Source organism: Anomaloglossus baeobatrachus, chromosome 5, assembly GCF_048569485.1.
Source record: "Anomaloglossus baeobatrachus isolate aAnoBae1 chromosome 5, aAnoBae1.hap1, whole genome shotgun sequence".
Classification (NCBI taxonomy): Eukaryota; Metazoa; Chordata; class Amphibia; order Anura; family Aromobatidae; genus Anomaloglossus; species Anomaloglossus baeobatrachus.
Window position 1 is genome coordinate 398,311,214 of NC_134357.1, and position 27,189 is coordinate 398,338,402.

The following is a 27,189-nucleotide window of genomic DNA, read 5'->3' on the forward strand; positions in this document are numbered from 1 at the left end:
TGTATATACGCACACACACACTTTCTTCCCCTGGCTGTGCAGAGCTGCTGCTGTCTCTGTGATTTCTCTCAGTGCATCCACTGGGAAGAGGCAGGGAGGAGGGTTTGGGTGGAGAGGAGAGTGGGTGTATTAGACACAATGGGTGTGTTAGATAAGCTAGACACCGCCCTAGAGCCACAAAGAATTCTGGGACTTGTAGGAACTGAACACAGGAAGTCAGAGGAGAGATTAACCCCATCAGAGCTGGAGCCAGCAATGAGCATGTGCTGCTGGTGCACAATAAAAGGTAATTTTGCTGAAAAAACATAATAGATGTGTTGAGGGGCACATATTAGCAAGATTTATCAGAAAAAAAAAATCAGTTTTGGTAACTGGACAACTTCTTTAAGATTGTTCTAGGGTTACTGGTTAACAATATAAGGATTGTTAATGCATGTGGGAAATGTTCTGCAGGACAGAAGGGTGCACTTAACACAATGAGTCAGTGAAAGAGACTGTTTATATAGACAACATTCAATAAAGAAATATGCAAGCATGGCTGTCATCTCCGAACATAGAAATGTGCTTCTCTGCAAACTGTATTTCTTATATTAAGTTAATCTTCTGATTAGTTATAGTGCAGCAGTAACTTCATCTACTAAGGATTTAGGGTTTATTGCTTCCAAAATTAATGCATTTCAGTTTGACAGTACAGGCCTATTACTTAAATTGTTGTTTAAATCTCAGAAAAACATTTACCTTGCTCCTCAAGTCATTGATGGTATCATAGTACTTGCTGTAGTCTTTGGAAGCTGCACCTACTCCACTATCAACTTGTTTCTCGTACCATTCTCGGATCTTCAATTCCAGCTCAGTATTGGCAGCCTCAAGTGCTCTAACTTTTTCCAAGTAGGAAGCCAGACGGTCATTGAGGTTTTGCATGGTTTGCGTCTCACTTCCACCAAATGAACCCAAGCCACTAGCTCCTCCACCACCAAAGCCACCAGCTCCTCCACCACCAAGCCACCAGCAGAGAATCCACCAGCAGAAAACCCACCAGCAGAGAACCCACCACCGGATCCAGCAGCAGAGCCCAAGGAGAATGCTCCACCGGATCCATCACCATAGCCTCCACCAAAGCCTCCTCCATAGCTGCCACCATAGCCCCCGGATGAACTTGAAACTTGATAGGATGATGCGAAGCTTGCACGATAGGACATGGTGGCTGAACTGCTGTTGGAGCTAACCTGGGCAATCTGTATAGAATAAGAAGTGTGGATAAAGACTGAGGTCTTCACACCCTATTTATACTGCATGTCAGGGGTGTTTCAATTTCAAAAGCATCATCCTCTTAGGCCATGTGCCAACGGGAGCTTGCTTCTGTGGATTTTGCCGTGGAAAACCTGCGGAATTATCTGGATTTTTCCAGATAAATCCGCAGGTTTTAGCATGTACAGACACTCCCCATGTTATCCTATGGGACACGGGGAGTGTCTGTGTCCACGTTGCGGAATGTGCGGCTGCGGAAAATACTGCGGATGTCCCGCAGCCTCACATAATTGCATGTCAATTATTCCTGCGGATTTACCTGCGGAAATCTGCCTTGGTCCCATACTTACCTGCCTTGATAGCAGCCACCTGCTCACTTTCCCCCGGTGCACAGGAGGCTGGAGCGCGGTGGATCCAGGAGCAGGAAGGAGGAGGTGGGCGGGGCCTGCACGTGCTCTGGTCATGTGACAGCCAGAGCTAGTTCAGGCCCGCCCACCTTCTCCTGCACAGTGCAGGCGCCGGAAAGTGATGTGCTGCATGATAGAGGTAAGTATGAACTCCCCCGATCACTCAGCACTTGTTCTGCATTGAGGATGCAGTGCTGAAGCCATGGTACTGTATCCTCAATGCAGAATGCCCGCACCATATCCACAGGATATTCCGCAAGAAAACCGCAGCATGGAAACAGACAAAGCTGTGCTGCGGATTTCGGGGAACTCGTGCGGAATGTTCTGCGGATATGACATTTCCAGGAGGGATTTTCCGGTCGTTGATTTCTATATTATTCCCAAATTACCCTTACCCGGTATCAATAATACACGGACACTGCTTGCGACTTGGTAAAATATGGCCACAGCAGCCCTTTATTGCCTATTGTTTACACACTAACACAAGGGGGCGCCGTCCAACGGGCGTCCCCAACATTTAACAATAGGTAATACCATAATAATAATAATAATACTACAGTACGTAATACAATACGTAACCCTGGGTAGGCCCGGTCCAGAAACCACCTTCCACTACCAAAACATGATCCCTGGCCGCAACACACACCGGGCCGGAGATGAGGTATGAATCACCTACGGATCAATACCCCCCACCTTGCAGGACCCATGCCTGCAAGATCCTTGTAACCGGAGCCACTATATCCTACAAGTGACTCTCCAATCAAACAACATTATCCGTTAAACCGCCTCTGGACCAGACCTACCCCCGCCATAAGTCCGGTCCAGAAGCCATACTCCACCACCAGAACACAATCCCTGGCCGCAACACACCGACCCAGAGATACGAGGCATTAATCGCCTATGGATCAATACCCCAACCTTGCAGGACCCCATGCCTACAAGATCCCTGTAACCAAAGCCACAGTATTCCGCAAGTGACTCTTCAATCACACAAACCGTCAGAAAACACGATCCCTGGCCGCAACACACCGACCCAGAAATACGAGGCATTAATCACCTACGGATCAATACCCCAACCTTGCAGGACCCCATGCCTGCAAGATCCCTGTAACCAAAGCCACTATATCCTACAAGTGACCGTTCAATCACACAACCGTCAGAAACACGATCCCTGGCCGCAACACACCGACCCAGAGATGGGGGCATTAATCACCTACGGATTAAAACCCCCCCCAAGAAGCATCAAGTATCAACTGTGTCTCAAAACCTTACATTCCTCTTTACCTCCAACTCAATATTGTCCCCGGCTGCAACCTCCAGCCCAGAGATATGAGGCATCAATCACCTACGGATCAATCCCCCATGTGCATGACAGTAACTGTGACCTCAAAAACCTTAAAGCCCGTTAGCGACTTTAATCCAACAACATCCCCGGCTGCAACTAGCCCAGAGATAAGAGGTATTAATCACCTACGGATCAAAACCCCTATGCCTTGCAGAACCACGTGCTTGCACTGCACTTGGATCCAGAACCATTACCCCAACCAGTGACTCCTCCTGCGATTACCATTTCACCAAAATGGATCACTGACCATAACAATGGTCTCATATTTAAATGAGGTAAAAGTCACCAAAGGAGTAATACCCTTACCAAAACCAAAAACACCCGTACTTTCAATTATCTATCACATGGGGCACTATAGCCACCTGTGACTGCCTGGCAACCATCAACTCCTTAATATATAATCCTTGGCAACAACCCTGACCCATATATAAGGCATTGATCACCAACGGAGCAATACCTCCTCCCTGCAGACAACCTTGTACCTGCAGGTCACCAGTAACCGGAGCCACTGTACCTTCCCCAGTGGCTCTCCATCCAAACACCAGTAACAATTAGAGCTCCTCTGGACCAGACCTACCCCTGCTGCTGTGACAAAGGACATAATCCCCATTATTTATGCTGATCATACACATATACATCATACACATCATATACATATATTCCCACATTACCCCCATCTTATTCACCCACTTACAAGAATCCCAAATGACACTATACATCACAATCCACAAAGAAATCTCTTTTCTTTCGTTTGTTTTTTTTTTTTTTTTTTTTTTTTTTTTATTTTATAAAGGACACTTTCTCCAATCCTTTCTTTTCTCATTTTTTTTTTTTTTTTTTTGTTGTAATGGCTCTTAAAATTGAAATATTATCCATGCATATAAACACACCAATAATAACAATACACAATAGAAGGGAGGGTGGGTGGGAAGCTGTCATCCAGGAAGTGCAAAAGGAGGTAATTGACTCCCATCTCCTATTATATACACCATGAAGCTCCCTCCTTTCCTTCCACCACACTCCACCCCCTAACCAATCACCTTCTTTTCCTCATTCCTAAACGAACCAACACTGTTTAACCCCATCAACTCCCTACCCTCCGGGCTGTCATGTCGCCCCTACACCCTATGGGTTCCATGGCTTTCTTAACCGCAGGACACTTTCCCCGTGGGCACATAGCCTAAGAGAAAGAAAAAAGCCTACATTTTGCATGGTCAACACCAGTTAAACACCTCCCCTGGTAGATTCAGACCATTCTTTTAGGCTATGTGCGCACTGAAAAAAAACGCACCCTCTGGCAGAGGGGACAATTGTAAACAATGTGTTTTGAAAAAAAAACGCATCAAAAACGCATGCGCTTTTCATTCGTTTTTCATGCGTTGTCCTTGCATTTTCCATGCGTTCTCTACAGGTGCGTTTTTGACCACATGATCCAGTGACACGGCGTACAGTACACAGTGCCAGCCTTCCTGCAGAGATGTGAGTGTTGTCCACGGGAGAACGCAGCTGCCCATGCCCACGATTTGGGTTCAGGCTTCTATGGACTTTAGCTCTATTCTACGTGCAGAGAACACTCTTGTCTCCGCAGCATAAATTGACATGCTGAGGCTCGGGAAGCCACGCCGCAGGTCAGTTTATGCTGCGGAGAAAAGAAGCACAGTGGGCACAGGATTTCTAAAAATCCTTCCACTGTGGTTCTACTGCACAACGCAGCGTTATGGATGCAGGGAAAACACTCTGCGCCCAAAATGCTGCAAACCCTGGTTGTGGGCACACAGCCAAAAATGCGTCAATGGATGTCAAACAAATATATAACGTCCCACCCCCCTGCATATTCTAAGCTGGCGCCCTTTAGTGCCTTTCATGTGGCACTAAGTCTAGGGCCCCACTTTGCGTTCACCTTCTTGCAGTTTAGAACGCACGTTTTTTGCCTTAATTGATTTGACCAAAGTTTCCTTTTTCAGAAATTTAGCGCTGAAAACGCATGCGTATGTCCCGCGTTTTAGCTGCGTTTTCAGCGCTGTTTACCTGCTTTTCCACCTGCGTTTAGACAGATGCGTTTTGTAAATCAAGACACTGCTAAATAAAGGTGAAACATTCAAATTTAAAGAAAAAAAAGGATTGAATACATATTTACAGAAATTAAATTGAAAAAAGAAAAATATAATGGAATTTTAGCGGTAATCAAGTATTTTTATCAGAAAAATAGCAATAAATTTATCATTTTCTTTAAGGGCGGCTTTGCACGTTGCGACATCGCACGTGCGATGTCGGTGGGGTCAAATCGAAAATGACGCACATCCGGCGTCACTTTCGACATCGTACTGTGTAAATGCTAGATGATACGATGAACGAGCGCAAAAACGTCGTTATCGTATCATCATTGCATTCACCCACATTTCCATAATGCTGGTGCCGCGACAGGTACGATGTTGTTCCTCGTTCCTGCGGCAGCACACATCGCTGTGTATGAAGCCACAGGAGCGAGGAATATCTCCTTACCTGCCGCCGGCGGCTATGCGGAAGGAAGGAGGTGGGCGGGATGTTTACATCCTGCTCATCTCCGCCCCTCCGCCGCTATTGGCCGCCTGCCGTGTGACGTCGCTATGACGCCGCACGACGCGCCCCCTTAGGAAGGAGGCGGGTCGCCGGCCAGAGCGACGGTCGCAGGGCAGGTGAGTGCATGTGAAGCTGGCGTAGCGATAATTTTCGCTACGCCAGCTATCACACGATATCGTACCTGCGACGGGGGCGGGGACTATCGCGTGCGACATCGTAGCATCGGCTTGCGATGTCGCAATGTGCAAAGCCCGCCTATGTAAATTGACGGATTATGTGTGTGTAAAGGGACATAAGAAATCATTAATTTAATGTGCAAAAAACATGCGTTTTGTAAGTCCCAAACGCATGTTTTCAGCACTGAAAAAGCAGGTAAAACGCAGGAATTTGTTGGAATCTTGGTTTTTGCCATTTCTCATTGACTTCAATGTTAGCAAAACTGACCGAAAATGGCAAAAACAATTGACATGTTGCTTCTTTGAACGCATGGTTTTTGCCACAAAATATGCAAATTCGCAGATGCGTTTATAAACGCAAAGTGGGGTTGGAAAAATCACATTTGCGATAGAATTTAATGGGAAATGGAAACGCAAGCATTTTGGCAGGAAAAAGGTGCTTCTCAAAATGGACCAAAAAAGCACCTAAGACGCAAGTAAAAACGCAAAGTGGGGCCCTAGCCTAAAGGGTGCCTAGCCTTGTATTTAGCCCAAAAAAAAATTAAAATAAATGACGTAGGGTCCCCCCTATTTTTGATAGCCAGTTAGGGTTAAGCAGACAGCTGTAGCCTGCAAACCACAGCTGACAGCTTCATCTTGTCTGGTGATCAATTTGGAGGGCTCCCCAAGCTGTTTTTTTTATTTATAAATAAATAATTAAAAAAAAACCTGTGGGGTCCCCCCCAAATTAGATCACCAGCCAAGGTGAAGCTGACAGTTGGGATCTGGTATTCTCAGGATGGGAAGAGCCATGGTTATTGGACTCTTCCCAGCCTTAAAATCCATTAGATGCGCCAATCCTGGCGCTTCGCCCCAACTCATCCCGTTGCTCTGGTGCGGTGGCAAACAGGATAATAAATGGGGCTGATACCAGATGTGTAATGTCACCTGGCATCAAGACCAGCAGTTAGTGATGTCACGGCTTCTATTTGATACCAGACATAACTAATTGACAGTAATAGCAAAAAAATTGATAAAAAAAAACCCAAAACATTCCCTCTTTCACCAATTTATTGAAAATAAAAAAAAATTGGGTCCCCTGTAATCCATTTTGGAAGTCCCACGTCAACTCTGGACCTTCTAGAATATGGGGGGCACGCTCAGGGAACATGCCCCCTATTTTCTGGGAGTTCAGACCCTCCATTTGAGGAGAGTGGGTGCAAAGATTCTGCACCCACTCTCCCCATGTCACAGCAGCAGAGTGCGAGCAGCAGCCAGCGTTTCTGAAGGCAGGAAGCTCAGCTGTCAGCTGCTCTGCACATGTGAGCAGCGTGCACTGTGAAGGACGAGGTGGCCGCGGGGGATCAGCGCTGCGACAGGTACAGGGGTTACCGGGGGACACCGGGAGGGAATAGGGGGTGACCTGGCAGGGCCTGGGGAGCAGTTTTCTGTTGCATGTGTCATGGCACATGTGACAGAAACCAGAGGAAAAGGGTAAATGCGGCCGGTGCGTTGCTGTGTGCACGGCCATCTTGGATTTTCAGGAGAGGGTTGGGGAGTCGGGGGGCACTTTGGCGACACCAGCTTTCCTGAACTTTTCCAGAAAGTGAGGTCAACAGGAAACCTCTTGACCTCACTTCCAGGTAATAATGCATGCGTTCTGTATGCCCAAAAAGCATGCGGACCGCAACAAAAATGCCGCTAACTGCGTTGTAGCTACGTTCTGAACAACATCATTGATTTCAATGGGTGGAGAACGCAGCTACAACGCACAAAAGAAGTGAGATGCTGCTTTTTTTTTCGCACCAATTTTTGGCATCCAAAACGCTGCGTTTAGAAATGCAGCATGTGCATTGATTTTTCGGCCTTCTCATAGACTTTGCTGGGGAAGCTGAACACATGCAATTTGGCACTGAAATGCTGCAGTTCTAAACGCGTTTCCGCGGGAAAAACGCAACGTGCGCGCATAGCCTTAGAATGTATGAAGCCCTTGGGCGGTTTGTTATATGTTGGGCTAGAAACTGGGAGAGGCAAATTCCTCTTTGCTTTAGGCCCCCTTCACATGTCCGTGAAACACGTGCGTGTTTGTTCCGTTTCCGTATATACCGGAGACACGGACAAACATGCACCAATGTTAATCTATGATTGTGGTCACACGTGTGTTATTTCATTATGTCCGTGTGTGCATGTCCGTGATCCGTATGTGTTTGCGTTTTACACGGATGCATGTCCGTTATCTGCACGGAGCACGCACACGTGGACACAGTGAAAGTCTATGGGTATGTGCACACACGTTAGTAAACACGTATGCATCTACCTATAGTCCGTGTCTGTTTGGTGTTTTTATTTCTAGTGATGTTGGCCATTCTTTCTATTTCTGTGTATGTCGGTCAATCTCCCTGAGTCCGTCAGTCGGTCTCTCTGTCTCTCTGTCGGTCTCTCTGTCTGTCTGTCCCTCTCTCACAGTCTGACGGTCAGTTTCCCCCCCCTCTCTCATACTTACCGTTCCCCGATTACCGGCACGGCGCTGCACGGCATTCACACTGCTACGGCGGCTTTTACTATTTTGAAAAAGCCGGCCGCTCATTAAACAATCTCGTATTCCCTGCTTTCCCCGCCCACTGGCGCCTATGATTGGTTGCAGTGAGACACGCCCCCACGCTGAGTGACAGGTGTCTCACTGCACCCAATCACAGCAGCCGGTGGGCGTGTCTATACTGTGCAGTAAAATAAATAAATAAATAATTTAAAAAAATGGCGTGCGGTCCCCCCCCCCATTTTAATGCCAGCCAGATAAAGCCATACGGCTGAAGGCTGGTATTCTCAGGATGGGGAGCCCCACGTTATGGGGAGCCCCCCAGTCTAACAAATATCAGTCAGCAGCCGCCCAGAATTGCCGCATACATTAGATGCGACAGTTCTGGGACTGTACCCGGCTCTTCTCGATTTGCCCTGGTGCGTTGGCAAATCGGGGTAATAAGGAGTTAATGGCAGCCCATAGGTGCCACTAAATCCTAGATTAATCATGTCAGGCGTCTCCCCGAGATTCCTTTCATGATTAATCTGTAAGTTACAGTAAATAAACACACACCCGAAAAATCCTTTATTAGAAATAAAAAACACAAACATATACCCTGGTTCAACAATTTAATCAGCCCGAAAAAGCCCTCCATGTCCGGCGTCATCCAGGTTGGTCCAGCGTCGCATCCAGCTCTGCTACATGGAGGTGACCGGAGCTGCAGCAGACACAGCCGCTCCTGTCACCTCCACGCAGCAACTGAAGAGTGCCGTGCGATCAGCTGAGCTGTCACTGAGGTTACCCGCTGTCACTGGATCCAGTGGTGGCCGCGGGTAACCTCAGTGACAGCTCAGCTGATCGCGCGGCTGTCTTCAGTTGCTGCGTGGAGCTGACAGGAGCGGTGGTGTCTTCTGCTGCTCTGGTCACCTTCATGCAGCAGAGCTGGATGCGACGCTGGACCATCCTGGATGATGCCGGACATGGAGGGCTTTTTCGGGCTGATTAAATTGTTGAACCAGGGTATATGTTTGTGTTTTTTATTTCTAATAAAAGATTTTTCGGGTGTGTGTTTATTTACTGTAACTTACAGATTAATCATGAAAGGAATCTTGGGGAGACGCCTGACATGATTAATCTAGGATTTAGTGGCAGCTATGGGCTCCCATTAACTCCTTATTACCCCGATTTGCCAAAGCACCAGGTTCCAAATTCATGGAAATGACCGACGCTACACCGATGATACGATAACGACGCTTTTGCGCTCATTAATCGTATCAAAAATGCTTTACACACTATGATCTCGCATGCAACGCCGGATGTGCGTCACTTTCAATTTGACCCCACCGACATCGCACGTGCGATATCGTAGTGTGCAAAATGCCCCTTCGAGTTCTACAAAAATGTTGCAACTTTTGGCGATTTTCTTTTGTCAATATATCCCAGCTCTGTCAAAACTGTTGTGTTGTGTAACGCATCTGACGGATGCTTTGCAAAAAGTGTGATAATAAAGGCCACGGATTCCAGTGAAATAACGCATTGCGTTAAGTTTTCTTTAGCCGAGAGAGAGAGCCCTCATCATCACTGCACACATCCCGACGTCACCGCACACATCCTAACACTCCTGCACACATCCCGACATTACCGCACACATCCCAACATTACCACACACATCTCAACATTACCGCACACATCCTGACATTACCGCACACATCCCGACATTACCACACACATCCCGACATTACCGCACACATCCCGACATTACCGCATAAATCCCGACATCACCGCACACATCCCGACATCACTGCACACATCCCGACATCACCGCACACATCCCGACATCACCGCACACACCCCGACATCACCGCACACACCCCGACATCACCGCACACATCCCGACACTACCGCACCCATCATCACTGCACACACCCCGACACTACAGCAATCATCATCACCGCACACACACCGGCACTACCGCACCCATCATCACTGCACACACACCGGCATTATCTGAGTGATGTCCCTGCTGACAGCGCGATTCACTTCAGTTGCTGTGTGGAGCTCACAGGATCGGCGGTGTTCTACTGCCGCTCCTGTCAGCTTCATGTAGCAGAGCTGGATGTGGGAGCTCGTGTGGATTACGCCGACCTGAATGGGGTATATGGGGATTTTAATAAAGTGGTGAAAGAGGGTGTTTTTTTGTCTTTTATTCCAAATAAAGGATTTTTTCGGGTGTATGTGTTTATTTACTTTCTCTTACAGGTTAATCATGGAAGGTATCTCAGGGAGACGCCTGCCATGATTAACCTAGGACTTAGTGGCAGCTATGGGCTGCTGCTATTAACTCCTTATTACCTCGATTGCCACCGCACTAGGGCAATTCAGGATGAGCTGGGTAGAGTCCTGGGACTGTCGCATCTAATTGATGCGGCAATTCCGGGCGGCTGCTGGCTGATATTTTTAGGCTGGGGGGCTCCCCATAATGTGGGGCTCCCCATCCTGAGAATACCAGCCTTCAGCCGTGTGGCTTTACCTTGGCTGGTATCAAAATTGGGGGGGACCGCAAGCCATTTTTTTTTTAATTATTTATTTATTTACTGTATTGCACGATATAGACCCTCCCACCGGCAGCTGTGATTGGTTGCAGTGAGACAGCTGTCACTCAGCGTGGGGGCGAGTCTGACTGCAACCAATCATAGGCGCTGGTGGGCGGGGGAAGCATTGAATACGAGATTGAATAATGGACGGCCGGCTTTTTCAAAAGAGGAAAAGCCGCTGGAGCAGTGTGACAGCTGTGCAGCGTCGCGCCCGTGATCGGGGAGTATGAGAGAAGGGCTGAGAGGGAGGGAGAGGGGGGGCAGAGACCAGGAGTGATTTTAAACGATTTCGATCATTCTGCTGGACATGCTGAGCATGCGCAGTAGAACGTGACAAAATCAATCAGCGGATTCCGCCGCTTAGCGCATAGCGGCGGAAACTGCCACCATAGACAATCATTAGACACCGTGGCGGATTCCAACAGAATCCGTCAAGGTGCGCTATTTTAACAACACAAAAAAACGCTACATGCAGTGTTCCTTCCGCCCGGCGCAGCGTCAAAATAACGACGCGGATGCAACGCAAGACCATCCATTGCTATCCGTATCTAATAGAAGTCTATGAGGAACATAACGGTTTCCTGCAACGGTTGCCGTAATTCCTCAAGGCTGCGGATAGCAACGGAAGTCGCCCAACGCAAGTGTGAAAGTAGCCTTAGGGTATTTTTTTTTACAAAAATAGTATTCAATTGGCTACAGTTGCAACAAGGGTCATGATTCTCCAGCAATGTCTAAGAGATTCTCATAAAAAGGGACCCTTCTTAAGGGGGCTTTACACGCTGCGATATTGCTAACGATTTATTGTCGGGGTCACGGTGTTTGTGACGCACATCCGGCATCGTTAGCGACATCGCAGCGTGTGACACATACGAGCGACCTTAAACGATCGCAAAAGAGACAAAAATCGTTGGTTTTGGAGAGGTCATCCAAAAAACAAATATCGTTGTCTGCTTAGTAGTGATGTTGTTCCTCGTTGTTCCTCGCTATGTGTGACACCGCAGGAGCGACGAACATCTCCTAACCTCCGTCCACCGGCAATGTGGAAAGAAGGAGGTGGGCGGTGTGACGCCCTGGACTAGCCAGGGGTCACAGAGAGTCCCCTGCATAACACCTGGTCCCTCAAAAAGGTTCCACCAGTCAACCAAAACCCTGAGTAAGCCCTATCTGCTCCAGATATCCACACCCGGGGTCGGGGTCAGGCGGTTGGCCACGCCCACCGAAGAGGATTGATGGGCAGGGGCGGGGAAAAACAGAGAGTTAAAAAAGTCTGTGTTAGGGAGAGGAAAGGAGAGGAGGTAGCTGTGAGAGCTGAGAAGTAAATCTGTCAGGGCCTAGGTGGGAGCCTAGGAACCCTGTGGCCAGGAGACAGACGGTGGTGGCCATCTGCAGGAGGCCGGGAGTAGAACCGGCGGAACCGGCAAGGCACCGGGGCTAGGTTGTAGCCCGCCGGTACCAAATCAGGGAGTCAAACCGAAACCGGAGCACCAAAGAAGGGTAGTCAGACCCTGTACGAGGCCCAGAAGTAACTGGACCGAGTCAAATCAACTGATTGAGGCTTGGATTATAGGTCCATTCCCACCCAAAGTCCCGATAGATGGCAACAACCCACCGAGGGGGATAGGAAGCCACCGCCCAGGCACCGCAATCCCACGGGCCAGCACCTGCGGGCAAGAGGGCTCCTCCGGCAGCTACTAGTCGGGGAGCGGACTACTGTTGTTCAGACATAGGCAGTCACACAGACAAGAGGGTGCAGGGAAAGACGTCACCACCAGCCCGAGTAGGGGGAAAAACACGCAGCCGGCTGCGGGCACTGACCACCATCCCGTTTCTGGTTTACCAACGTTTCAAGAGTGTTTCTTCTGAGTGAGTACACCAGTGCCCACAGGCACAGCGCTGCGCAACGCTGCCCTGCCCTGCATGGCACCAAAGGGTGCAAAATTACAAAATGCAGGAGAGTGGGACATTATGTGTCTTTCTACCATTATAATGACAGAAAAGACTGATATGAAGTGCACAAGCACAAGAAAATCACCAGAGCGCTCTACGCTGTGAAAAGCAGTAGAAAATGGCACTGGAGTGAACATGTGACCGCCTCATGTAGGATGAAGCTATGGATCCTGGGTAAATTTATGCATTTACCCTCCTTCAGTTTTTTTGCAGTACACAAAAAAAACGGAAGGCACACGGATGACAAACAGATGACATACGGACCGTCTACGGAACGGAAACGGATGCCACACGGATGCACCCGTGAAAAAAAATTGACTGTTTTTTGCAGACCGCAAAAATGGATCGGTCGTGTTAATGTAGCCTTATTCTGATCTGCCGTTTATAAACAGCAGGCAGAAATAAGTGAATAACGCCCCCCGGCGTCAGAAAATCTCCGGGGTTTCAAGGCTAGCTGAGACCCTGAAGATCATGATTCAGGATGGTTTTTCCGGTCCCCGCTCACGTGATCACAGGTATACACCGTACACCAATGATCACGTTACAGTAAATGACAGCGCCGGTAAAAAACTTATTTATCTCCCATCTGGCATGAACAAACACTTCTTCTCCACTTCTCCACTTCTTCTCCACCTTTTTTCCACCTTTTCTCCACTTTTTCTCCACTTCTTCTCCATTTTTTTCTCCACTTTTTCTCCACTTCTTCTCCACTTCTTCTCCACTTCTTCTCCACTTTTTCTCCACTTTTTCTCCACTTTTTCTCCACTTTTTCTCCGTTCTTTTTCTATGGCCGGTCAACCCATTAGCTCTGCCATGCATAGTGTAGCTCTACACCTACTGCACATATTACTTTATGATTGACATCTCTTTAGTACCAGAGCTGTCTAAGCCTACTCTGACCCCATATTTGTCATTACTATATTGTCCTTGTACTGTATTATGACATTTGTATCATGTGTTTCATTTCTTGCTGTGTTGCAATTTTTTTGCTGCATCCCAATTGTACCTCTACATTGTTCGAGTTTATGTTATTGTTCTCTCACTCTTATGTGATACTGATTATTGTCATTTTTCAGGATTACATGCAGATAAGTCCAATCTGACCAAGGCTCAGGCCGAAACGTCATTTGTAACTTGTTTTGGACAAAAACATATATGCTTATGAAAATTTTTTTTTTCTTAATACGGACCAATAAAGAGTGATTTTGCATTACTATCCGTTGTGACTTGCTGACTTAGTCTAGGAGATTTAGAGTGCCAAGGTTACTCACTAATTTTATCTATTATTACCTCTGAGCACCTACATACCAGTGAGCAGAGCTTCCTCTACAGTAGTTCTCCTGATTAGGCATGCCCTTACCTCATGAGCAGGGCATTGCAGCTTTGGTAGCAACCATTACGACATGGACTCTGCTGCTGTGGACCCGGGGAGAGTGCGTGCAGATTCATTGCACCCACACTCCTCACATGAAGGGTCTGCACTCCTAGAAAATGGGGGATACGTTCCCTGAGTGTCTCCCCCCCATATTCTAGACGGTCCAGAGTCGTCGTGGGACCCCTTTATTTTTTTTCTTACAATAAATTGGTGAAAGAGGAAATGTTTTAGGGACTGTTTTTTCAAATAAATTTCTTTTGTCGATTTTTTTTTTTTGTTTTTTTTGTTTTTTTTTTGTTAGTACTGACAGTTTATGATGTTGGGTATCTAATAGACGCCATGACATCACAAACTGCTGGGCTTGATCTCAGGTGAATTTACAGCTAGTATCAACCCGATTTATTACCCCGTTTGCCACTGCACCAGGGCACGGGATGAGCTGGGGTGAAGCGCCAGGATTGGCGCATCTAGTGGATGCGCCACGTCTGGGGTGCCTGCGGCCTGCTATTTTTAGGCTGTGAAGGCCCAATAACTATGGACCTTCCCACCCTGAGAATACCAGACCACAGCTGTCCGCTTTACCTTGGCTGGTGATCCAATTTGGGGGGACCCTACTTTTTTTGTGTAATTATTAATATTTATAAAATAATTATAAAAAAAGAGCCTGGGGGGACCTCCACATTGGATCCCCAACCACGGTAAAGCTGCCAGCTGTGGTTTTCAGGTTACAGCCGTCTGCTTTACCCTAGCTGGCTATCAAAAATGGGAGGACCCAACGTCATTTTTTTTTTAACTATTTTTTAAATAGAAAAAATTAATAGGCTTCCCTGTATTTTCATTGCCAACCAAGGTAACGGCAGGCAGATGGGGGTGGCAACCCATAGCTGTCTGCTTTATCTGCGCTGAGAATCAAAAATACCGCGGAGCGCTACGTAAATTTTTTTAAAGATTTATTTTTACAGCACTGTGATGTCCAGCAATCAAAATACAAGGAAGCCCATTTTGTTTTTAGTTATTTAAATAAATAATTAAAAAAAATATATATGGGCTCCCGCTGCATTTTTTGTATTGCTAGCTAAGAGTAATCCAAGCAGCTACTAGCTGCTAACCCCCACTGCTTGTGTTACTGCAGGGTCCAGGGGAAGTGGGGGTCTGGAGCGGTGCTGGAGGCTGAGGGAGGCTGGTAGAGGCTGATGCGCTGGGGAAGGCTACATCGGGAGATCTCCTGCTCCCGCTCATATAATATGCACAGCCTCTGTCCATCACCATGGTGCTGAAATGGCACCGCGGTGATGGGCTGGGGGAGCGGCGCATATTATATGTGCCTGTGCTCCCTTTGATGTCACATGCCTCCCCTGTGTTAGATATGGTCCCCATACTGCTGCCCATAGTAAAATAAAAAACTCTTTCCTTACCTCCTCCAGCGTGTCTCCCCGGTCCCCCTCCTGCTGCTGTGATCAGGCATGGAGAGATATCTCTCTGCTGTGCTGATCACATGACTGCACCGAGAACCAGGAAGTGCAGGAGAGAGTAGGAGCTCAACCACACGGAGGAAGACACGAGGGAAGACAGTGCTGCAGAAGGTAAAGAAAGAGGTTTTTTTACTAAAAGCAGCAGCATGGGGGAGATATTTAACACAGGGTGATGTGTGCCAGCCACAGTGGGCCGTGTGCCAGCCATAGGGACCATGTGCTAGCCACAGTGGGCCATGTGCCAGCCACAGTGGGCCTTGTGCTATCCATAGGGGCCATGTGACAGCCATAGGGGCCATGTGCCAGCCACAGGGGGCCATCTGCCAGCCATAGAGGATGTGTGACAGCCATAGGGGACATGTGGCATCACTGGGGGCCGTGTGTCAGCCACAGGAGGCCATGTGCCAGCCATAGAGGCCGTGTGCCAGCCATAGGGGCCGTGTGCAAGCCACAGTGGGCCATGTGCCAGCCATAGAGGCCGTGTGCCAGCCATAGGGGCCGTGTGGCAGCCACAGTGGGCCATGTGGCAGCCATAGGGGCCGTGTGCCAGCCATAGGGGCCGTGTGCCAGCCATAGAGACCATGTGCCAGCCATAGAGGACATGTGCCAGCAATAGGGGACGTGTGCCAGCCATAAGGGACGTGTGCCAGAAATAGGGGACATGTGGCATCACTGGGGGCTGTGTGCTAGCCACAGGGGGCCATGTGCCAGCCATAGAGGACGTGTGAAATCCATAGGGGACGTGTGCCAGCAATAGGGGACATGTGGCATCACTGGGGGATGTGTGCCAGCACAAGGGGGCTATATTCAATATAAGGTGGCCATATCCAGATTAAGCAGGCTAATTTTAGGATGGGGGGGCTATGAGGGACATATACCCTATATGATTTGTTAGATGGACACTGGCATTATAAGACATACCCCATTTATTAAAAAAAATTCTCTATTCCTTCACCAAATTTGGGGGTGCATCTTATAATCAGGTGCGTCTTATAAACCAAAAAATACGGTAATTCAGCCATTTCATAGACTCAGGTATATAGTTTAGTAGATGTAAACTAACACATATTTATGAATGCTTTTGTTTTTTACTAACATATATATATATATATATATATATATATATACACTGCATATTTAGTGTTTTTTCCTTAATACAATATATATGTGCACATGTAACTTAAAGATGGCTGCCACATCCTGTCTACACCCAAGATGATGAACAAAGGAGAATTCTCAACGTATGGACTGACCAATCCAGCAGAGACTATGCAAACTCCTGTACGTCCTGAGCCCCGACCTGCGGTACTTGATTGGACTATACTCTTGTATACACCCTTACTATAAAATCTTTGTCCGAGGAAAATAAAGTCCCAGTAGGAGTAGCTTGCCAGTCGTGAGAGAGAGAGTCATAATTGATTCAACTAATTGTTATTCTTTCTCGCTGTGCACACATGACAATATAATTTGAACACGGCAGTCAGATCCCGAGAGACCGCTTGAGTCTTATCCTCAACATAATGGACATGTTTATGTGAACTTGAAATAATAAGAGCACTCAACCACTGGGATAAAATAATAATCACAACTAATATATTGAACAAAGTATAGCTTCTATTTTATAGAAGTTAATTATGTCTGAATGAAAACAACTTTACATTAATGGTTGTAGATATGGTTTAGAATTTCACTTTGAGATTAGAGATTTCCCTTCAAGAATCTTACCTTTAGTACAGAAAACAAGAGCTCCCACCTCGTATCAGGATTTGTATCAGTAATTCCTTTACAAATAGAGCAAAAAAAACCCTCAAAAAGTTATCTCACAATGCAAAGGAATAATTTAGGATTTAACAGAATGTCACAATCTACATACCGGCAGCAGTGAGGCTGAGACCGGCCAGAACCAGGAATACGATGATCTTCATTCCGCAGATAGTGGAGCTCAAGGCATGGATAGCACCAGTCAATGTCCTTCTTTATAGCCCAAAAATTGATGGCATCCATAAACACTCTATATGGCACTGTGCGCATTGGAAACTGTCCTAGACAAAGGCAACTTTGATGTTAGAACTAGATCAATCAAGCTTATTAAACTAGTTATGACAGCATTTAACATTTGCCAACATTTCACATCCTGCATTAAATGTAAACATTACTATAACCTGATGTTGTTTTAGCCTTTAGCTTTTTATGTGTGCAAGATTTTGCTATTACCAATTTTAATAATTAATACTAATAATTAATGCATTCTACAGTAGGAAGCCCCCATATCTGTCTAAGTCTTAACATAACACCCACACTCACTTAGGAAAATAAATACAGGAAAATGGTCTATCCAGGGTCTGGAGGATGTGTGGAGAACACTTCACCCCACGGATTGTGACTATTCTTATTATTCCTCCTACAGGTGCATTGACCTGTTCCTACTCAGTCGACATGTTCTGACCTGGCAGATACAGGCCTTCATAGGGAATATCTCTTGGTCCAATCATGCTTCCATATTCCTGTGTGTTACCGTCCAGGATGGGTTTGTGAAGCCCTGGACATGGCAACTCAATGACAATCTATCGAGGGACCAGATGTGTACCATGGAAATATGGAATACAATATCTGGGTTCTTGGGTATACACTTTACTGACCTCATGGCTCTCCCAACACAGTGGGAGGAGCTCAAATGTGTGTTGAGGTGGATTTTGATCAAACATGGGTCCAAATTCAAAAGAAAGCGAGCTCAAAGGATTTTTTCTTTAGTGAAAAAGATCACAGACCTCAAGTGCGCCCATAAGAACTCGCATTCAGCTCCTATCCTTGGGGACCTCATCAAAACGAGAGAACTTAAATCCTTTGTCAATCAGCAATATGCACACCAAAATACTTGGTTTAATAGATTTCTCTGTGAATTTGCAGATAAATATGGGAGACCGCTGACTAGAGTTCTTCACTCTAGGTGGGCCCCTGCTACATTCCTGTAATTGATAAATACACTGGAGAACTGGAGTTAAATGTGCAAAACTAGTACAAACTTTATTGGATAAGATAAAAAAGCAGTGAGCAAGAAATAAAACCACTATTAATAACAAGGGGCCAATAACGGATACATACACCAAAGTCTTTGCTGAAAGGACTGCTGCTGTGAGATGTACAAAAAAAATTGCACCGATATTTATGATGAAAACAGCAGGCATTGTATCTCCCAAATGGACATAGTCCTGCTGAGTTATAGAATAGAATAACCAATCAATATAGTTACTTACATCCATACCACAGGGCCTATAAAATATGTGCAAGAAAGCATTCCATCAGAGCCATGAATAGTCATATGAGCCCCTCAGTAGCAGACCTCTGGTCCCCTAACGCATGTTTCGCCAGGGATTTATTCCAGCTTCATCAGGATCTTCACCCTGATATGTTGCTACCTTATTATGTATTCATGAGTTTAAGAAATGATGTATCCTGGTTGAAATACTCACAGTTAAAATCTTTCCTCTCTGCTTGGGGTAGAGAGAAGGACCTTATTGCCCTCTTACTCAATTTGAAAGGGTGTTTTTACTCAACTCGTCGCCGACACACTCTATGTCTTTTTTATATCAATATCTGACCCAGAGGGATAGTGCAGAAAGTCTTAAATTCACTATGAGGCGGAGGGAGGAGATCGGGGTTGACATCTCGGAGGACAAGTGGAAACGGGCATTTTTGTGGTCAGAAACTGTCAATGGCTTTTGCAGCACAGGAGAAAAATTACAAAATACTCACCTGATGGTATCACTGTCCAGCCACTTTATATGCTGTTTTCCCCTTGGTCTCGGACAGGTGTTGTCACAGTGCTACTGAAAGAGGGTATATTCTACATATATGGTGGAATTGCACTAAAATCCAGCCCTTTTGAGATTCTATATTTTCAGTGTACCAATAAATGAGTGGGAACTTAAATGAGTGGGAACCGGGTGGACAAATCTCCTCAATTGGTCCTTCTCTCTATTCTCCTGGGACCTATTAAGTCACAGAAGAGTGACTTGTTGCGATTCTGTTTAACTGCTGCACGAATGATCATTCCAAGATTGTGGAAGTTAACAGAATGTCTCTTCCTGGCTCACTGCCTGAGGAAGATCGCCAGTCTACCAAGAGTAGAGGACCTCACTAGGGAGGGTGATGGCTCTACTGACAAGTTTGTTCAAGTGTGGGTATATTGGATCATGTTCCTGGACCCCCCAGAGTTTCAAGAGGTTCTTGGAAATACTTGAGAGGGAGAGGCACCCCATTTCCCTTTCCCTCATGCTCCTTTTCTTTTTTTCCTTTCCCCCTTCTTTACTTTTCCTTTTATAAGGACCCCTTGGGTTTTGCCTCTTCTTTTCTTATCTCTTCATTTTTAAAATGTGGTTAATTAATTGCTTTAACTACTTAAAGCCGTGTTTCCCTTTATGGGACCTGAATGTCTGTTTTGTTGTGGGTCTATGGGGAGTTGACTAGAGAAGAGCGAACCATTGAAAGTTAATTTCACTGAGCCTTACTGAACAAACGCTATGTTCACTGAACGGAACCTTTTCAAACCCCATTGGATTCAATGGGAGGCCAAACCTAAGCCAGAGAAAACAGGGGGGGAGGTCGAAAAGCTTCCAAAACAGCAAAAATAAGTTTTATAGTGCAGCCCCATTACTTTGGCATAGCCATAAGCTTCTTAGACTATTGACATAAGAAATATTAAGGTGGAAGAGAGACCACTGGTGCTCTTACACAACTGTCAGTATAAACAAGACACAACTTGGAGACCAGTACACAGCTTGGAGACCCATCTTTGAGTCTTGATAGTTAAAAACATTCCAGACAGACAGCAGGACCATGGGATCAATTGCCCCACCATTTCCACATAGTGTCTTTGCACAGCAAGAAGGTATGGTCCATGCAACACACAGGATGTGGCCTGGCATTACATAAATGACATGATTAGACCCCTTGCTCCCACAGCCCCTCCAGTACACACAAGACACAACTTGTAGACCCATCTTGGAGTCTTGATATTTAAAAACATTTCAGGCAGACAGCAGGACATTGGTATCAATTGCCCCCCTTCCCATTTCCTCATAGTTTGTTTGCACAGAAGGGAGGTATGGTCAATACAACACACAGAATGTATCCCTGCATTTACATTTTTAAAAGTGAGCACACAGCAACCGTGCCTTCCACAAAAGTGCATCCAGGCTGGAATAGTGCCTAGAAATTTCTGTACAACCAGGTTGAGGACGTGAGCTATGTTAGGCACAAGTGTGATGTCTGACCAGGCGTAGTGCTGCTACCAGATTTGCCCCTTGATTGTACATGCCTTCCCTGGCACCAGGTTTAGAGGAGACAGCCATTGATTAAACTCGGCCTGGATAGAAGGCCACAACTATACAGCTGTGTGACTGCATTCTCCAATGCATATTAATTTCAGCATTGATGTATTGCATTGACTTACACACAGGATGTGGCCTGGCATTGCAATTTTAAAAATAAAAAGGGATGAGTGACAGGATTTAGCCTCTTGCTTCAAAACTTCTGCTAGAACACAAGACACAGCATGGAGACCCATCTTGAAGTTTTGATATTTAAAAAAATGTTAGGCAGACAGCAGGACAGTGGCATCAATTGCCCCCCCCCCCCATTTCCCCATAATGTCTTTGTAAATCAGGGAGGTATGGTCCATGCAACACACAGGATGTTGCTTGGCATTTTAATTTTAAAAATAAAAAGGGATGAGTGACAGGATTTAGCCTCTTGCTCCCACACCTCTGCCAGTACAGGCAAGACTCAACTTGGAGACCCATCTTGGAGTCTTGAGATTTAAAAAAACAAAACAAAAAAAAACCCAAAACATTTCAGGAAGATAGCAGGACAGTGGCATCAATTGCCCCCTCCTCCTCCCAATTGCCCCAAAGTTTCTTTCCACAGCAGTGAGGTATGGTCCATGCAACACACAGGATTTGGCCTGGCATTTCAATTTTAAAAATAAAAAGTGGGATGAATGACAGGATTTAGCCTCTTGCTCCCACAACCCTGCCAGTACACACGAGACACAGCTTGGAGACCCATCTTGGAGTTTTAAAATTTAAAAGCATTTAAGGCAGACAGCAAGAGCATGGCATCAATTGCCTCCCCCTCCATTTCCCCATAATCCCATAATGTCTTTGTACAGCAGTGAGGAATGGTCCATGCAAAATACAGGATGCTGCTTGGCATTTCAATTTTAAAAATCAAGAGGTGCATGAGTGACAGGATTAAGCCTCTTGCTCTCACACACCTACCAGTACAGGCAAGGCACAACTTGGAGACTCGTCTTGGAGTCTGGATATTTAGAAACCTTTCATGAAGGCAGCAGGACAGTTTTCATCAACTGCCCCTCCATTTCCAGGGGGGCAGTAAGATTCCCACAGTAATGCATGTTGGTTGCGCATGTGCTGGTTCATGCATGTAGTATTATTTGAATTTTTGTCTCTATTGATTTATTGTTTACAACATTGGCAGATGACGAAAAAGTTGGGTTTTCTTTTGTGGTCTCAATAAAAGACCCAGGCTAGGTCACCCTTCCTGCGAACTGCAGACCCGTGACCGCTGCTGGCCACAGCCATAGTTGTGGCTGAGTATACCGTGCTTCTCATGCTTGCATCACTCAGTGTTTGTGCGGGGATCGCCAACGTAACCTTCTTATCTTCCTCCTCAGCTGCTGAGCTACTCAGCTGCGTGCCTTTGGGTTCACACCAAGTGGAATCTACATGTAGCAGGGAAGTAAATTGTGAATAATTTATCTTGTGCTGGATGGGGGAGGGTAACACACAGAAGATCATGTCTTTTACCCTCAGCCAGGTTGGGAGGAGTTTCCAACACCTGGCTATACACACGCCCCCATGACATCACAGGTTACAGCCAATCATAGGGCTAAATGAATCTTGGTAACAAGCCCTATATTAAGCTGACCTCTCACCCCTCTCCTCTCCCTTCTCTTGTTCCCTGGATGGACACACAGAAGGATGGTTGAGTACCCCTCATATAGGGATAGATGGGCTGTAACTATGTGAGTGCCATAGTGGGTGGTATGTAACTGTGGGTTTTAAGGTCCAGTCACACTAAAGCAACTTACCAGCGATCCCAACAACGATAGGGATCGCTGGTAAGTTGCTAGGAGGTTGCTGGTGAGCTGTCACACTGCGACGCTCCAGCGATCCCACCAGCAACCTGACCTGGCAGGGATCGCTGGAGCGTGGCTACACGAGTTGCTGGTGAGCTCACCAGCAACCAGTGACCAGCCCCCAGTCTCCTAGTTACAGCACACATCAGGTTAATTAACCCGATGTGTGCTGCAGCTAAATGTGCACAGAGCAGGGAGCAGCGCACACTGCTTAGTGCTGGCTCCTTGCTCTCCTAGTTACAGCACACATCGGGTTAATTGCCTGATGTGTGCTGCAGCTAAATGTGCACAGAGCAAGGAGCAGCGCACAATGCTTAGCGCTGGCTCCTTGCTCTCCTAGTTACAGCACACATCGGGTTAATTACCTGATGTGTGCTGCAGCTAAATGTGCACAGAGCAGGAGCCGGCAGCACAGGCAGTGAGAGCAGGAGACTGGTATCAAAGGTAAATATCGGGTAACCAAGGACAGGGCTTCTTGGTTACCCGATGTTTACATTAGTTACCAGCCTCAGCAGAAGCCGGCTCCTGCTCACTGCACATTAGTTGTTGCTGTCTCGCTGTCACACACAGCGATCTGTGCTTCACAGCAGGACAGCAACAACTAAAAAATGGCCCAGGACATTCAGCAACAACCAACGACCTCACAGCAGGGGCCAGGTTGTTGCTGGATGTCACACACAGCAACATCGCTAGCAACGTCACAAAAGTTGTTCGTTACCAGCGATGTTGCTAGCGATGTTGCTTAGTGTGACGGGGCCTTTATAGTAAAGTATTTACTGGTGTTTTATTGTGTTTTATTGTGTTTTATGTGTATATATGAGTATATGCTTTTCATAGTGACTACATGTGCTTGAAAGATATAGTGTATGAAGTGTAGTCTTGTTAGTTAATAATAAACCTGTTATATTTTATTATTACAACAAAGTCACTCTGAGTATATGCTTATTTGGGATGTACCAGGTATATAGGGCAAAGCAGAATAAGGCAATAGGAACAGAGAAATTATTACCCTTGGGAATATATACAGTATATTTGTGATATTGGGAATAGATCATTTGTGATAGTAAAGAGACGAAGGTCTTTTACACCATTTGCACAATAATAGGGTGGTGTGTTTTTATCCCCCTTTTACAGAGGTGCTCTATTCCCCTTTTACAATGGCAAGCTCAGGCCCAGACTGTTTTTAATTTGCTTTTCTGTGTTTATGTGATTAATTGTAAACTAAAGGTACCGTCACACTAAGCAACATCGCTAGCAACATCGCTGCTGAGGCACAACTTGCTAGCGATGTTGCTGTGTGTGACTTCCAGCAACAACCTGGCCCCTGCTGTGAGGTCGCTGGTTGTTGCTGAATGACCTGGACCATTTTTTAGTTGTTGATCTCCCGCTGTGAAGCACACATCGCTGTGTGTGATAGCGACAGAGCAACAACTGAATGTGCAGGCAGCAGGAGCCGGCTTCTGCGGACGCTGGTAACCACGGTAAACATCGGGTAACCAAGAATCCCTTTCCTTGGTTACCCGATATTTACCTTCGTTACCAGCGACCGCCGCTCTCATGCTGTCAGTGCCGGCTCCCTGCATACGTAGCTGGAGTACACATCGGGTAATTATCTTGATATGTACTCTGGCTAGGAGTGCAGGGAGCTAGCGCTAAGCGGTGTGCGCTGGTAACCAAGGTAAATATCGGGTTGGTTACCCGATATTTACCTTAGTTACCAAGCGCAGCATCGCTTCCACGCGTCGCTGCTGGCTGGGGGCTGGTCACTGGTTGCTGGTGAGATCTGCCTGTGTGACAGCTCACCAGCAACCCGTGTAGCGACGCTCCAGTGATCCCTGCCAGGTCAGGTTGCTGGTGGGATCGCTGGAGCGTCGCTTAGTGTGACGGTACCTTAAGATAGGGAGAGAGGATTGCAGATAGATAACATTGAATACGGTGAAGTGTTGTGTTATTCTGTGCACCTAGGCCTTGAAGTTCAGGCAATTATACTTAACATAGAATTAAATTAAAATCAGAGAACCTAAGAATTAGTGCGTTTTGTGTCCTGAGGGTATCAACATTTTTTCTGTTTGCTTTGCATACAGTGTTTGGGTAGATCTTTACACAGGCAGTTACTGTTCTCCAAGAACAAAGAGGACAAAACCAAGATTCATTGTTGATTTCTTTTTTTTCGTGTACTGACCAGGCCGAAGGAACGTGCGAGAGATAATATAGACGTGGTGTAGTGTTATATTGATCTGTGCGTTCGGTGCGCTGGTAGCCCAGACAGGTGACGAAGATATTCAGCCTGAGCTATACACAAAACAAAATTCAACAGAGAACTTAATCTTTTGGTTTTGTCATATTTTTAATTTTTGACTGATTTCTTTCCACGCTCTTTGCCACGTACGGTCTATAGTGAAGAAGATCATCATATCACGTCGTTGGCAAACCATCAAGGGTCGGGTCATCGAAGGAATCCAGCTGGTCGGAAAATAAGGCGATCCGGTGTTGGACCTGTTTTCAAGCAGAGGAAAAGGGACTAAGGAAGCAATGACACTGCAAAAGATGGCCGAACGAGTGAGTATGAATTTCACCACACTTAAACACCTAAGTGAAAACAGCACATTTAACCCTGTAATTCCCAACACATACAAGTCAACGGAGATTCTCTGGTCACTCTGCTGGTCCAGGCATATGCTTATGATAAGTTATGCATAGAAGTGTTTTCAAAAAAACAAAAAAACGCTTAGTAATGCTAGCAAAATTAGTGTCTACATTTGAGGAGAGCATTTCAAAGTCAGAGCACTTGGAAACACTTGCTAGCACAAGGAAGGCAGAGGAAGTTACCTCCCATTGCCAGTGTTATGTGGAAAATATGAAACAAATCCACACACTGGAAACAGAATTACGAGATAGGGTTGAGTGCTCAGCTGAGAGGGGCAAGCAGATATGTATGTTGGAATCTAGGATCTCGGAGAAGGAGACCTATTATTCCGATATGGACAAAGAGCTCCTCTATCTGTACACAGAGATCAATCAATTTAAGAATAGAGTCGCATCCACAGATGTGTTGGTATCAACACTTAAAGGCCCCGTCACACTAAGCAACATCGCTAGCAACATCGCTGGTAACGAACAACTTTTGTGACGTTGCTAGCGATGTTGCTGTGTGTGACATCCAGCAACAACCTGGCCCCTGCTGTGAGGTCCTTGGTTGTTGCTGAATGTCCTGGGCCATTTTTTAGTTGTTGCTGTCCTGCTGTGAAGCACAGATCGCTGTGTGTGACAGCGAGACAGCAACAACTAATGTGCAGTGAGCAGGGAGCCAGCTTCTGCTGAGGCTGGTAACTAATGTAAACATCGGGTAACCAAGAAGCCCTGTCCTTGGTTACCCGATATTTACCTTTGATACCAGCCTCCTCCGCTCTCACTGCCTGTGCTGCCGGCTCCTAATCTGTGCACAGATAGCTGCAGCACACATCAGGCAATTAACCCGATGTGTGCTGTAACTAGGAGAGCAAGGAGCCAGCGCTCAGTGTGCGCTGCTCCCTGCTCTGTGCACATTTAGCTGCAGCACACATCGGGTTAATTAACCTGATGTGTGCTGTAACTAGGAGACTGGGGGCTGGTCACTGGTTGCTGGTGAGCTCACCAGCAACTCGTGTAGCCACGCTCCAGCGATCCCTGCCAGGTCAGGTTGCTGGTGGGATCGCTGGAGCGTCGCAGTGTGACAGCTCACCAGCAACCTCCTAGCAACTTACCAGCGATCCCTATCGTTGTTGGGATCGCTGGTAAGTTGCTTAGTGTGACTGGACCTTTAGGCCCCGTCACACTAAGCAACATCGCTAGCAACATCGCTGGTAACGAACAACTTTTGTGACGTTGCTAGCGATGTTGCTGTGTGTGACATCCAGCAACAACCTGGCCCCTGCTGTGAGGTCGTTGGTTGTTGCTGAATGTCCTGGGCCATTTTTTAGTTGTTGCTGTCCTGCTGTGAAGCACAGATCGCTGTGTGTGACAGCGAGACAGCAACAACTAATGTGCAGTGAGCAGGGAGCCAGCTTCTGCGGAGGCTGGTAACCAATGTAAACATCGGGTAACCAAGAAGCCCTGTCCTTGGTTACCCGATATTTACCTTTGATACCAGCCTCCGCCGCTCTCACTGCCTGTGCTGCCGGCTCCTGCTCTGTGCACATGTAGCTGCAGCACACATCAGGTAATTAACCCGATGTGTGCTGTAGCCAGGAGAGCAAGGAGCCAGCACTAAGCAGTGTGCGCTGCTCCCTGCTCTGTGCACATTTAGCTGCAGCACACATCGGGTTAATTAACCTGATGTGTGCTGTAACTAGGAGACTGGGGGCTGGTCACTGGTTGCTGGTGAGCTCACCAGCAACTCGTGTAGCCACGCTCCAGCGATCCCTGCCAGGT

The 27,189-nt window shown here is 46.6% G+C and overlaps 1 protein-coding gene across 1 annotated transcript in view; it reads right to left on the minus strand.

Annotated features, from left to right (window-relative positions):
• Positions 1-17,657, minus strand: part of LOC142311611 (keratin, type I cytoskeletal 47 kDa-like) — a 36,276-nt gene extending 18,619 nt beyond the window's left edge. The window contains exons 1-2 of the mRNA XM_075350172.1: positions 17,494-17,657; positions 17,346-17,401 (exon numbers count right to left, since the gene is read on the minus strand). Of these exons, the coding sequence (XP_075206287.1) occupies positions 17,346-17,401; positions 17,494-17,545 (108 nt within the window). The 5' untranslated portion in view covers positions 17,546-17,657. The remainder of the gene's footprint in view (positions 1-17,345; positions 17,402-17,493) is intronic.
• Positions 17,658-27,189: the final 9,532 nt, after the last annotated feature.